The 11351-nt window shown below is 57.5% G+C and overlaps 1 protein-coding gene across 1 annotated transcript in view; it reads right to left on the reverse strand.

Annotated features, from left to right (window-relative positions):
- NOS3 (nitric oxide synthase 3) overlaps positions 1-11351 on the reverse strand; it is a 50386-nt gene that overhangs the window by 27907 nt on the left and 11128 nt on the right. Inside the window, exons 3-12 of the mRNA XM_015420973.1 lie at positions 9762-9853; positions 9322-9458; positions 8019-8163; positions 7065-7239; positions 4292-4393; positions 3650-3844; positions 3063-3136; positions 1325-1469; positions 836-940; positions 422-474 (exon numbers count right to left, since the gene is read on the reverse strand). Of these exons, the coding sequence (XP_015276459.1) occupies positions 422-474; positions 836-940; positions 1325-1469; positions 3063-3136; positions 3650-3844; positions 4292-4393; positions 7065-7239; positions 8019-8163; positions 9322-9458; positions 9762-9853 (1223 nt within the window). The remainder of the gene's footprint in view (positions 1-421; positions 475-835; positions 941-1324; positions 1470-3062; positions 3137-3649; positions 3845-4291; positions 4394-7064; positions 7240-8018; positions 8164-9321; positions 9459-9761; positions 9854-11351) is intronic.

Here is an 11351-nt window from a genome sequence, read left to right on the forward strand (position 1 = left end):
ACGGGCCTATTGTGTTGGGGGGGGGGGGCCCGGCAGGGAGGCGCTGAGGCCTGGTGTGTGTGTGTGGGGGGCACGGTCTAAAGGAAGAAGCCACAGCAGCTTCAGGAAGCTCTACTGCCCCAAGCCACCTTTGCAGCCACTTGTGGCCAAGGCTCCCTCTACGCCGTGGAGTCTTGTGAGCAAAAATCCTACTTGGTGAGCTCCTGGCATTAAAGCTGTGAGCGAGCGGTTTGGCTCCTACATAAATTAGTTTGCTCTGGAGCCCCATCCTTCCCCAGCAGAGAACTCCAGCGCTTCCTCCGCCAAGTCTCAGAGTCAGCAGTTGAGGAAGGAGGCAGAAGAGAAGAGGGAGAGGAGAGCCAGAGCAAGCCAGAGGGTGGATTCAGGGGGGGGGGGCGGGACTCACTTGCACTGCTCCGGCTGGGGGCTGCCCAGGAGGGGGCAGGACATCTCCATCAAGGCATTTGCAAAATTCTGGGGAGAAAGAGAAGCAGGCAGAGTGAGAAGGGGCAGAGTCCTTCCAGCCGGAGATGCCGAGGCTGACCCCCCCCCCGGCACACGCCGCCCTGGAAGCTGGCCCCCTCCGCGGGACTGCTTTGCGGACGGGGAGAGGGGGGGCACGCCTCGCTTGGTCAGAGATGCCACTCTGGCTGCACACATGCCCAGGGCTGCTGCCGCAGCGCACAGGAGATGCTTTGAATAGCTCCACAGGACTGGCAGCCTCTCCAACCCCCCCCCCCGCCAATGCCCCCAAAGTACAGGTTCCCCGTCGTCCCCCACCCCCACACACACACACACGCACGCAGGCAGGCAGACACACTCAGCAGGCCCTCACCTCTCCGTTCTCTGGGGGGTCCCCACTTCCAAATGTGCTGGTCACCACCAAGACAAGGGTCTCGTGCTCCAGGGAAACCACGTCATATTCATCCATGCACAGCACCTGTGGGGAGGAAGCGGTGGGCCTTGCTGTGAGCACCGGGCCTGGAGGCCTTCCCAGGAGAGGCTCAGGTCCCTGGCAGGGTTCCCTCTCAGCTGAGTGAGTGTCAGCCAGCTCACCGTTTTTCAGCCTCCGGCTCACAGATTTTTGTCTTAGCTCAGGAAGGAGGGCTCCAGAGCAAACTAATTCATGCAGTAGCCAAATCGCTCGCTCACAACTATAAAGCCAGTAGCTCACAAAGTAGAGTTTTTGCTCACCAGACTCCACAGCTTAGAGGGAACATTGTACCCCCAGGCCACTGACGCAGGCCAGGCAAGTGAGCAGGCCCCCGTGCCCGGCACTGAAAGGCCAGGAAGGCGAGTGCCCCAGGCCCCGCCCGTGCCCCACCTTGGGATCGAAGGCAAACTTGAAGAGCTGCTCCAGGCTCTGGGCATAGGCGCAGGATTTGCCAGTCTCTGTGGCATACAGGATGGTGGCCTTGACACGGCGGGCCATCACGTGCCCCATCAGCTTCGCTGTGATCTTGACCGCACTGCAGAGGAGGGAAGGAGAGGAGGGGGGGAAGCACGCCCAAATTCCACTCCCGGCGCCTGACCACCCCCACCACCCCCGCGCACAGCACTGTGACCCTCCTCCGCCCTCTCCTGGAAGACCCTGCCCTGTACCTGCCCCTCCACCCGGGGCCTGCACCCACCTCCTTCCAGCCCATCACAAACACCTGCAGCTTTGTGTGCAACCCCTTCCTTAACTGAGGCTGTGGCCCTGGAAGGAACACTGGAGCGACCCCTGCGGATCTCTGCCTCCTCCCCCCCTCCTCAGGGGGGCTGGGTGGGGTGGGGGCCAGGCCTGTCTCCTCCCTCCTGTAAAGGGCCAGGCACCCACCCACACGGGCCATGTCAGAAGGCGAGGGGAACCCAGCAGCCCTAGACCTCTGCCCAGCTTCTCTGCAAGAGCCCAGGGCACCAGCTGGGCTGCAGGGACCACCCTGGATCAGTCCAGCCACAGTCCTGGACAGGTGACCGCCAGCATGGCCGCTGTCCCCCTCCCCCTCCCAGAGAGTCCTTTAAATTCAGGAGTCCATTAAGTGCATTTTTCTTCTAACCATTTATACACAACCATTGTTTTTGGAAAATCTTTTCATCCTTTCCTTATAATAAAGTATTAAGTTTATCCAATTCTGCTACTTTACTATTTCTTCTCTTAGAGGTAATCTCTCTAACTTCCAGTATTTAGCGATTAGTAGTCTGGCTGAAGTAAGGATATACGTCAATAAATATATATCGTTTTGTTCAATACCATTCGGGATTATATTCAACAAATAGATTTCTGGTAGTCGTTTTAAATCAATGTTCACTATTTCTATAATTAATTTTTTAACATTTTGCCAACATTTGTATACTTTCCCACACCTCCACCACATGTGACAAAATGTTCCTATATTGTTTTTACACTTCCAACAATTTCTTGAAACTGATTTGTAACATCTGGCTAATTTGTCAGGTGTCCAATACCATCTGTGGAATAATTTATAAATATTTTCTTTAAAGGACATTGCTCTCATTAATTTCATCACCATCTATGTTTTGAACCAATAATCTAACTGGATATTATATCCTATGTCCTGCATCCAAGCTATCATTGAAGTTTTTACTATTTCATCCTGCATATAATCTTCTAGAAGATAATTATATACTTTTTGTATAAGTTTATCATTGGATGGTAACCATATTTTGTCCCAGTCCGACTTTGACGTGGGGAGAGCTGATGGGGGGGGGCCCCATCGGATCCCTCCACATGGTGAAGAAGCCCAAGTGCTGGGAATCCGTTGTGCCCTTGTTGGAAGGACAGAGGCCCTTTCTTCCATGGCCTCTGCAGTCTCCTGGGGGGAGCCCACGAGCATCTGGCTGGCTTGTGGGGTGGGTGGGATAGAGGAGGAGTCCACGAGGCCTCTGAGCAGCAGAGGAGAGCTTGGTGCTGTGCAGACCCCTGAGAGTGTGCCCCGGAAGGAGAGCCCCCCTCCCCTCCCCAAGTGGACGCCGGCCCCAAAAGCAGCAACTTCCCCACCACCACCACCACCAGGACTGCCTTCCTGGAAGCCTCCTTCCTGGTCCCCGGAGACACCTACTTGGCTATCTCCTTGAAGGTCTTCTTCCGGGTGATGGTGGTTCCTTTGGGGGTGTAGACCTTCCAAGCGTCAGGCTGCGGGAACAACAGAGGTGTCGTGGGTTGGACTGGCTCCGCGGAACCCACAGCATTCTCACGCGCTGGACTTGTCATAATGACTCAGGAGTAAAGGAAAGGCACTCCGTGCATGACCAGAGGCACGCTATTCTTTCATACGGGGGCCCCCGTCTTTTTGAGTCTGGAATTCTGATACAGCATCGTGGGCCGCAGCCGCAAAATGACTGCCGCAGGAGGCAGGGCTGGCCACAAAATGGTGGCTGAAGCTGACCTTCCGCCGCACAACGAAGATCCTTGCGCTGTGGTGGCCGCTGCTGCCAAAGCAATTCTTTTAGGAATCTGCACAGCCCATCAAATCTCCGATGGCCAATCAGGAGCCCTGCTGGGCAAAAGCCCCCCCCTTCCCCATATTACCAAAAGGCATTTGGTGGGCACCAGGAAAGCATCACATCTGGCGCAGCGTGTCCGGCTGCAGCCGTGGTCCCTGTCGCAGCCAATGCAGAGGCCCTTTGCGCGTGGCAGGGGGCGTACCTGGTACCAGAAGCCAGGGGAGAGGTGGTAGTTGACCATCTCTTGGTGGAAGACGGGCGTGAGGCTGCCAGAGATGGGGGGCACGAGCCAGACCCAGTCCGCCGGGCACCCCCCTCGCATCCGCTGCTCGTTCTCCAGGTGCTTCATGAAGGACTCGGTCGCCGCGTGGTGGTCCACCATGGTCACCTTGGCCAGCTGGAAATAGACCCGGAGGGGGGACAGGGGTGGGAAACAGCACAGACAGCCATCAGTGAGACCCCATTTCACTGAGAAGCCCGGGTGGCTGAGTGAGACACCCCTGACCCCTCCTGACCCTCGCGGGACCACCCGGGGCAGAGTTACACCCTTGAAGGCGACAGGCTCCGCAGGGTGCCAGGGCAGGATGGGCTGGTGGGCCAAGCGCACTGGAGCCGAGCCATCGGCACAGAGAGAGCCTGGTACGGCCGGTGCTCTGGAAGAACCCAGGCCCACCACCCAGGTGGCTCGCCTCCTGCCCCAGAGCACCCACCCACCCACCCTCGCAGGGGTCCTCTGTGGGGGGCAGACAGACTTGACATTCCAGGCGCCCCACCACGCAGGCGTCCCTCTCTGTCGCTGTTTCCCTTCCCCGACTTCCAGACAGCCCCGCCCCGCCCCACTCACCTGGAAGCTGTGCAGGACAGCCAGGTTTATCTCCACCGCAGCCTTGTCCTTCCAGAGGGATAAGGTCGTCCGCGTGTCCAGCCCCATGCGCTGGCCCACCTCCTGCACCGCGCACACACACACAGGGGAGGGGGACACAGATGTTACAGAGACACTGCTCTGCTTGCCCAACAAAGTATGTGGGTGGGGGCGGGGCCGTGGGGGGGGGCTGGGTCTCCCGGGAGGGCCCCCTGCTGCCAACCCCCCCTTCCCCTGTCCGCTCACTCGCGCATGTCCCGCGCACCCTTGCTCCCAGCCGCACACCCTGCCCAGGGCCCTCAGGGAAAGGTCTGCGGGCAGGGCAGGTGGCTGGGAACGTGGGCAAGCTCTGAACTCTCCCCAGCGGCGGCTGAGTGGACTGAAAGCGTAGACAGTCGTGTTTAGGGGGACTGCCCATTCGGTCTGCCTACCCGTTGGTGGAACCCTCTTCCAGGAGAGACCAGGGCCCTGCGGCATCCGGCACAATTCCACAGGGCCTGCGAAACAGAGCTGTTCCACTGGGCCGATGGCCAAGGGCGTTACCACTGGGCCCCTAGCCGATAAGGCTACGGCTGGTTCTGGCCTCCCGCCTCCTTCCCCTCCCCACTTGCTCCCCCCCCTTTCCCCCTTCTTATTAGACATCTGCAGTGTTCCCTCTAAACTGAGTTAGTGTGAGCTGGCTCACAGTTTTTTAGCCTCCAGCTCGCTGATTTTTGTCTTAGCTCAGGAAAGATGGCTCCAGAGCAAACTAATTTATGCAGTAGCCAAATAGTTTGCTCACAACTTTAATGCCAGTAGCTCACAATGTAGAATTTTTGCTCCGAAGGCTCCACAGCTTAGAGGGAACATTGGACATCTGTATGGTGCCCCCCTTCCATATGAGTTTTATGCCACCTTAAATTGTACAACAGCTACTTTACTGACTTTATCGTATTTACTGAATTGATTAATTGTACTTTGAATTTTTGGAAGGTTTTTAAAATGTATATGCTATAAATCAGTAAAAAACCCAGTAGCACCTTTGCGACTTACAAACTTTATTGTAGCATAAGCTACGATAGTCTTAAAGGTGCCTACTGGGCTTTTTACTATTTTGCAGCAACAGACTAACACGGCCGACTCCTCTGGATCTATGCTGTCAATTGCGGTCACCCATTCTGAGCAGGTTATAAATTGAATGAGAGGGAGAGACCAACCAGCCCTCTCTCTTGAGTCGGGGGGGAATTTCAGACAGCCGATATATTCCGGTTCAGGAACTGTTCCCTAACGGTTTCTGGTCTGACATTTCAGACAGAACTGTTTTAGTAACGGTTCCCTACCGGAATAGATTTTCACTTTCAGACAGAAACGCTTCTGTCCCGTCCAGGAAATGTGGCTGAACCGTTTTGCCTGCAAACTGCTTCCAAGAGGTCTCCCCTTTTCTATACTGCTTCTGAAGCGCTACGGGGTGCCGTGTAAAATGCTCTGTGGCGCTTCCTCCTGCGTTGCTTTGTTTTCCCGCCCTTTTTTGCCCGCAGGGGCGATCTCCGTCCTTTCTTTCTTTCTTTTTTTTGAATATTCATTTTAGAGTGCTATGGCGCTATAACACAAACACCAAAACAGCAACCCCATTGGAATACCTGGACTCCACTGGGATACATGAGATGGCTAAATCTGCCCCCTGGAAACAAGTACCCCATTGGACTGCAGGCTTTGGCAGGAAATCAGGGCATCAGTGATTGATGTGACAGATGTTGCTAACCCTTCCAGCTCTGTACCGATTCACTCCAAGACGGTACAATAACCGCTTTAAAAGGGTCAGGACTATTTTGGGGAGTTCCGGCTGGCTTCAGAGTTGGCCACGCCCACTACAGCCAAAACCTCTGCGTGCATGGCTACAGAGGGAAGGCCTGGAGAGCGACACACACATCTCGGCGACTCCGAGGCAGGTAGGCCGGGGGGGGGCTGGAAGGATCGAGGAGGCATTTAAATGCTTCCCCATGCCTTCCCCAGCCTGTCCCCGGGTGGCTTGCCCAGGCTCCCCACAGCCCAGGCTCCCCACAGCACCTGGGCAAGCCAAGGGAAGGCAGTTTAAACTGCCTCCCCTCCCCTCCAAGGGCCGGCTTACCCGGGGTCCCCACAGCCGCGGGGTGCCCGGGCAAGCCAAGGGAAGGTATGGCGGGGGCATAATATGCTAATTAGCTGTGCTGTCAGGGTGTGGCCTAATATGCTAATGAGTTTCTGCTGTTGGGTGTGGCCTATTATGCTAATGAGTTCCTGGTCAGGGGTGTGTCCTAATATGCTAATGAGTTCCCCACTATATGCCTGTGCTTGCCGTTGGGGGGGGGCAGCTGACCTAGGACTGGCCCCTCTACGGTGGGAACGGGTTGTATTCACACAGGGGTGATGCAGAGGCTCTCTGCACATGGCCCAAGGCTCTTTTCCCTTTATTACCACATCCAGGGCATTAGAAAGAGGTTCCGAAGCTAAGCCCTGCCACAAATTAGGTCAGGCATCTCTCCCAGGCGAGAGAGGCCATCACGGAGGGACTCTGCTAGTTGGCACCTATTAATCTGTTTCATTGGGTGTAAACTGCTCAGGGCTTAGCATTGAACAGCTGGAGGCTGGTCCCTGGCCCTGGATCCAAGCATGCTGCATGGGGGGGGGGAGTTGGGGGAGGAAGTGCCGGAGGACCAGCGAGCGAGAGAGAGAGAGAGAGAGAGAGAGAGCGCAGCATCACAGCCACCCAGGGCGATCAGGCGCAGCCGGGAAGTACCTGCAAGAGGTTGTAGCGGTGGGGGTCGCAGAAGTTCCTCATGCCGATCTCGCTGCTCATGTACCAGCCGCTGAAGGGGGCTGCTGGGAACTCCAGCCCCCCAATCTCCAGCAGCATGTTGGAGACGGCAGGCAGGGCGTACCAGCGCAGGCCCAGCTCCTGGAACCATTCCAGCCTGGAGCGCGCAAAGGAGAGGAAGGGGGTTCCGCGTCAACACGTCCGTTTCCAGGCTGGCACAGGGCACGAGGCCCCGGACTCTGCAGCAGTGCCCAGCAGCACACCCGAGTGGGGAGGAGAGCGGCTGCTGGCTAGACGGTGCCGTCTGGAGCGGTGGACCAGAGAGGTCCTGCTGACGCTGCGGAAGGCGGCTTCGTGTCCGAATCATCCCAAGACCAGGGCTCCTGGCTCTGGCTCCTGCTCCAGGGCCCAAAGCCCAGCAGGCCAATGGCCCTCCCACAGAGCCTGGCTGACCCGCCCCTCTGACTCCCCACAGCCAAATAGAGGCAACAGCCCCCCCCCCTGCACCCTTCTCTGACGCTTGCAGGGCCTGCCAGCTCCCAGCCCAGGAATCTCCTTTCCCCGTGCTCCCCAAGGAAACAGGCAGGGGGGGTGTCCAGCAGAGAGTGGGCAGGAGCGGCAATGCCCCACCCCAGACAGAAGGCCAGGGGATGGGCTGGCTAGCCCTGTGGCAGTGCTCCCTCTAAGCTGTGGAGTCTTGTGAGCCAAAGTTCTACTTTGTGAGCTGCTGGCATTAAAGCTGTGAGCCAGCAGTTTGGCCTCTGCATAAATGAGTCTGCTCTGGAGCCAAGGCAAAAATGTGTGAGCCGGAGGCTGAGAAACTGTGAGATAGCTCACGCCAGTTCAGCTTAGAGGGAACACTGCGGCCTGTGCTGAGTCTGGTTAGGGGCCAGCCCCCTCCCCGGAATTCGAGGGAGCGTCCTTCTTTGTACGCACGCGGGATGGCTGATCGGCACCTCCAGGACCAGTTCAGGGGGCAGAGGAAAGAGTTCGGGGTCTTCGTCGGGGCACTGCAGCAGCAGGGGGAGGACATCAAAGCGGGTGTAGGGTGGGGTCCAGCCATACTGAATGCAGAGCTGGGGAGGAAGAAAGTGTGGAGGATCAGCGGGGGAGGGAGGGACCCAGCAGGCAGAAGAAAGTCTCCTCCCCCCACACCTCCTCTGACTCTCAGTTTGCAGTCCTGGGGGAGCCTGGGGGGGGGGCACAGAATCATAGAATAGAATCACAGAACCATAGAGTTGGAAGGGGTCCAGAGAGACCATCTAGTCCAACCCCCTGCCCTAATGCAGGACCAGCCTAAAGCATCTCTGACAAACGTTCGTCCAGCCTCTTCTTGAAAGCAGCCGGATGTCAGGTAGCCCTGTCATGGATCTGGAATGTGGAGGGGTGCCCTCCTCCTCCTCGTTCTCAGCTCTTCCCTGTCCAGCTACTGTGCGCTATCTCTAGCTTGACCTTGCAGTCTCCAGCTGCATTTACTCCTCTGGGAAAGTAACGGCTTTTTGCTATGCCTGCTTGTTTGGCTTCAGTTCATTGGGGGGGGGTGATGTTTGATTTCACTATAAGTCAGAGGCCCTTATACTGAAGGCTATTCCTGACACAAGCTGTATACGTGATCATTAGTACTGGATCCATCAATAAACAGTTATCTTCTTATGAAGCCCTGCGTGGTGTGACCTGACTCACGTCCCTGACACCGTTCAGCCTAAGGGTGGGGGCCCCTCTACACTTGAGAGTTGCCCGGAGGTGTGAAGGAAAGGGGATGGTGGGGGGGGGACCACTGAGGGCCAGGGAGGGTCTTTCAGGCTCTGCTTCACCCCACACAGAGAAGTCTGCAGGGAAAGGACAGGACGTCCGGGGTGGGGTGGGGGTGGAGTAGTCTTGGGGTGGACGGCCAGGTTCACTTTTGCAGCCTCCAGACTGTCCTGAGGGAACCCAGGAGCTGGGACTCACGCGGCTCTACCCGGGAGAAAGGCCCTCGCCCAGGCCTAGGGTTGCCAACCTCCAGGCGTGGCCTGGAGAACTCCCCGAATTGCAACTGTTCTCCTGGAGACTCCGGGCTACAGAGATCAGGTATCGTGGAGGGGGGGGGCCCTCCTCTCCCCAGACCCCGCCCTCCCCAGGCTCCACCCCCAAATCTCCAGGTATTTCCCAACCTAGAGGTGGCAACCCTGGGCTATGACAACATCGCTTCACATGTTTTACAGCCTCCACCTCCTCTGCTATGGCTGCCAACTCCAGGTTCGGAAATTGTTGGCCGGGTCACCCAGCACGGTGCCGTCCGGCTGCTGATAGCCAGCGTAGCGGATCAACTGGCTGTTCCAGATCCGGAAGTCTCCACGGCCAGCGACCCTCGGCGGGAAGATGGTGATGGCTGACCTGGCGGGACAGAGGAGGCGTGCGGGTAAAGGGTGCCTCTGAACACACCACCACCACCACAGCAGCACTGTGTCTCCACGGCCGGCGACCCGCGGCGGGAAGATGGTGATGGCCGACCTGGCGGGACAGAGGAGGTGTGAGGGTAAAGGGTGCCTCTGAACACCCCACCACCACCACCGCACCGTGAGGGCATATTCCTCCCGGATCTCTCTGTGTCGGCCGGAAAGGCCCCCCCTCCCCCGCCATCCCAGCTACGGGGTGTGGAGCAGAAGGGGTGCCGTATGGCCGGGAGAAGCCACTCACCGGAGGTTGCCGCGGTTGGTTGCGTAGTGGATGTGAGTACACAAAGAGGTGAACATCTCCTGGACGCTTGTGCAATCGCGCGCATCAAACACCTGCAGGGGCAAGAGCAGGAGAGGGCAGGATCCAAGCCCTTCTACAAGTCACAAGACCAGAAGAGAAGCCATGCTGGATGAGCCCCATGGCCCATCCAGTCCAGTGCTCTGTGTCACACAGTGGCCCAAACCCAGGTCCCACTGGATCGGACATCTACGTCTCGCAGCCAGTTTCCAGCAGCGACCGCCGCAGGGTTCCCTCTAAGCTGAGCGAGGGTGAGCCAGCTCACAGTTTCTTAGCCTCCGGCTCACACATTTTCGTCTTGCCTCAGGAAGGGTGTGGCTCCAGAGCAAACTAATTTATACAGCAGCCGAATCGCTCGCTCACAACTTTAATGCCAGTAAGCTCACAAAGTAGAATTTTTGCTCACAAGACCCCACGGCTTAGAGGGACCATTGGTGGCCGGTCAAATGCCCCAGGTGACAATGCTGCACCTGACCCTGGTGGCCCATCTGGCTGTCCTGGTGAACAGCCAACAATAAACCTCTCCTTCATAAGCTTACCCACCCACCCTTCTAAGTCTGTCTAGGCCAATGGCCACCTGACCCTGGTGGCCCATCTGGCTGTCCTGGTGAACAGCCAACAATAAACCTCTCCTTCATAAGCTTGCCCACACATACCCCTTCTAAGTCTGTCTAGGCCAATGGCCACCACCATGCTTTGTGGCAGGGAGTTCCACAAGCCACGGTATGAAACGGCGCTTCCTTTAGTCTTGGATCCACGGCCAAAGAATGCTGGAGAAGGATCCTTTGTAGCTGCTTTCCCCACCCTAGGCATTGTTTTGCACCCCCCAGATCTCTTCTAAGCTGAGAGCCCCCCCAAGCAGCAGCCTCGATTCACAGGGCAGGCGTTCCAGCCCTGGGGGGTCCTTTGGGGCCTGCCACTCCCCGCTCCTGGGTGTCCCTTTTCAGAGGCAGCAGCCAGAACTGGACGCAGGAGTCCAAATGGGGCCTGCCTGTACAGGCACGGCCTTCCCAGCGGCTTTATTCCCGGTTCCTGGCACTTGCCTTGCCTGGAGCCCGCCCACTGGGGCACTTTCGCAGCCCACTCCCCACCACGACCCCCCACCCCCCCAGGTCTTTTCCTCCATCTGTCGCCAGCATCTCCGCATACGTGTGAAATCAGGATTCCTTCTGTCGTTTTTGCTTCCCCCTCACCCCGCTGGGGGAAGGCCCTTTTGGAGCCCCCCACAATCCCCTCAGGTTGTTCCCACCATCCTGAACAATCTGGTGTCACCTGCCAACTCCCAGTTCCAGATCATTTGAGAGCATATTAAATGAAACTGGTCCCAACAGAGACCCCCCCAGGAGATCTGGCCAGAGATGGCACTGCTCACCTCCCCCCCCCCACTGTGGAAACAGCCCACCCTCTGCTTCCTCTTTCCAACCAGTGGCCAATCCATGAAGGGATGGAGAGGGGCCGTGGCTCAGTGGTAGAGCATCTGCCTGGCAGGCAGAAGGTCCCACGTTCAACTCCCAGGAATTCCAGTTTAAAGAA

This window comes from Gekko japonicus, unplaced genomic scaffold (genome assembly GCF_001447785.1).
Source record: "Gekko japonicus isolate JY-2015 unplaced genomic scaffold, Gekko_japonicus_V1.1 scaffold3343, whole genome shotgun sequence".
NCBI lineage: Eukaryota > Metazoa > Chordata > Lepidosauria > Squamata > Gekkonidae > Gekko > Gekko japonicus.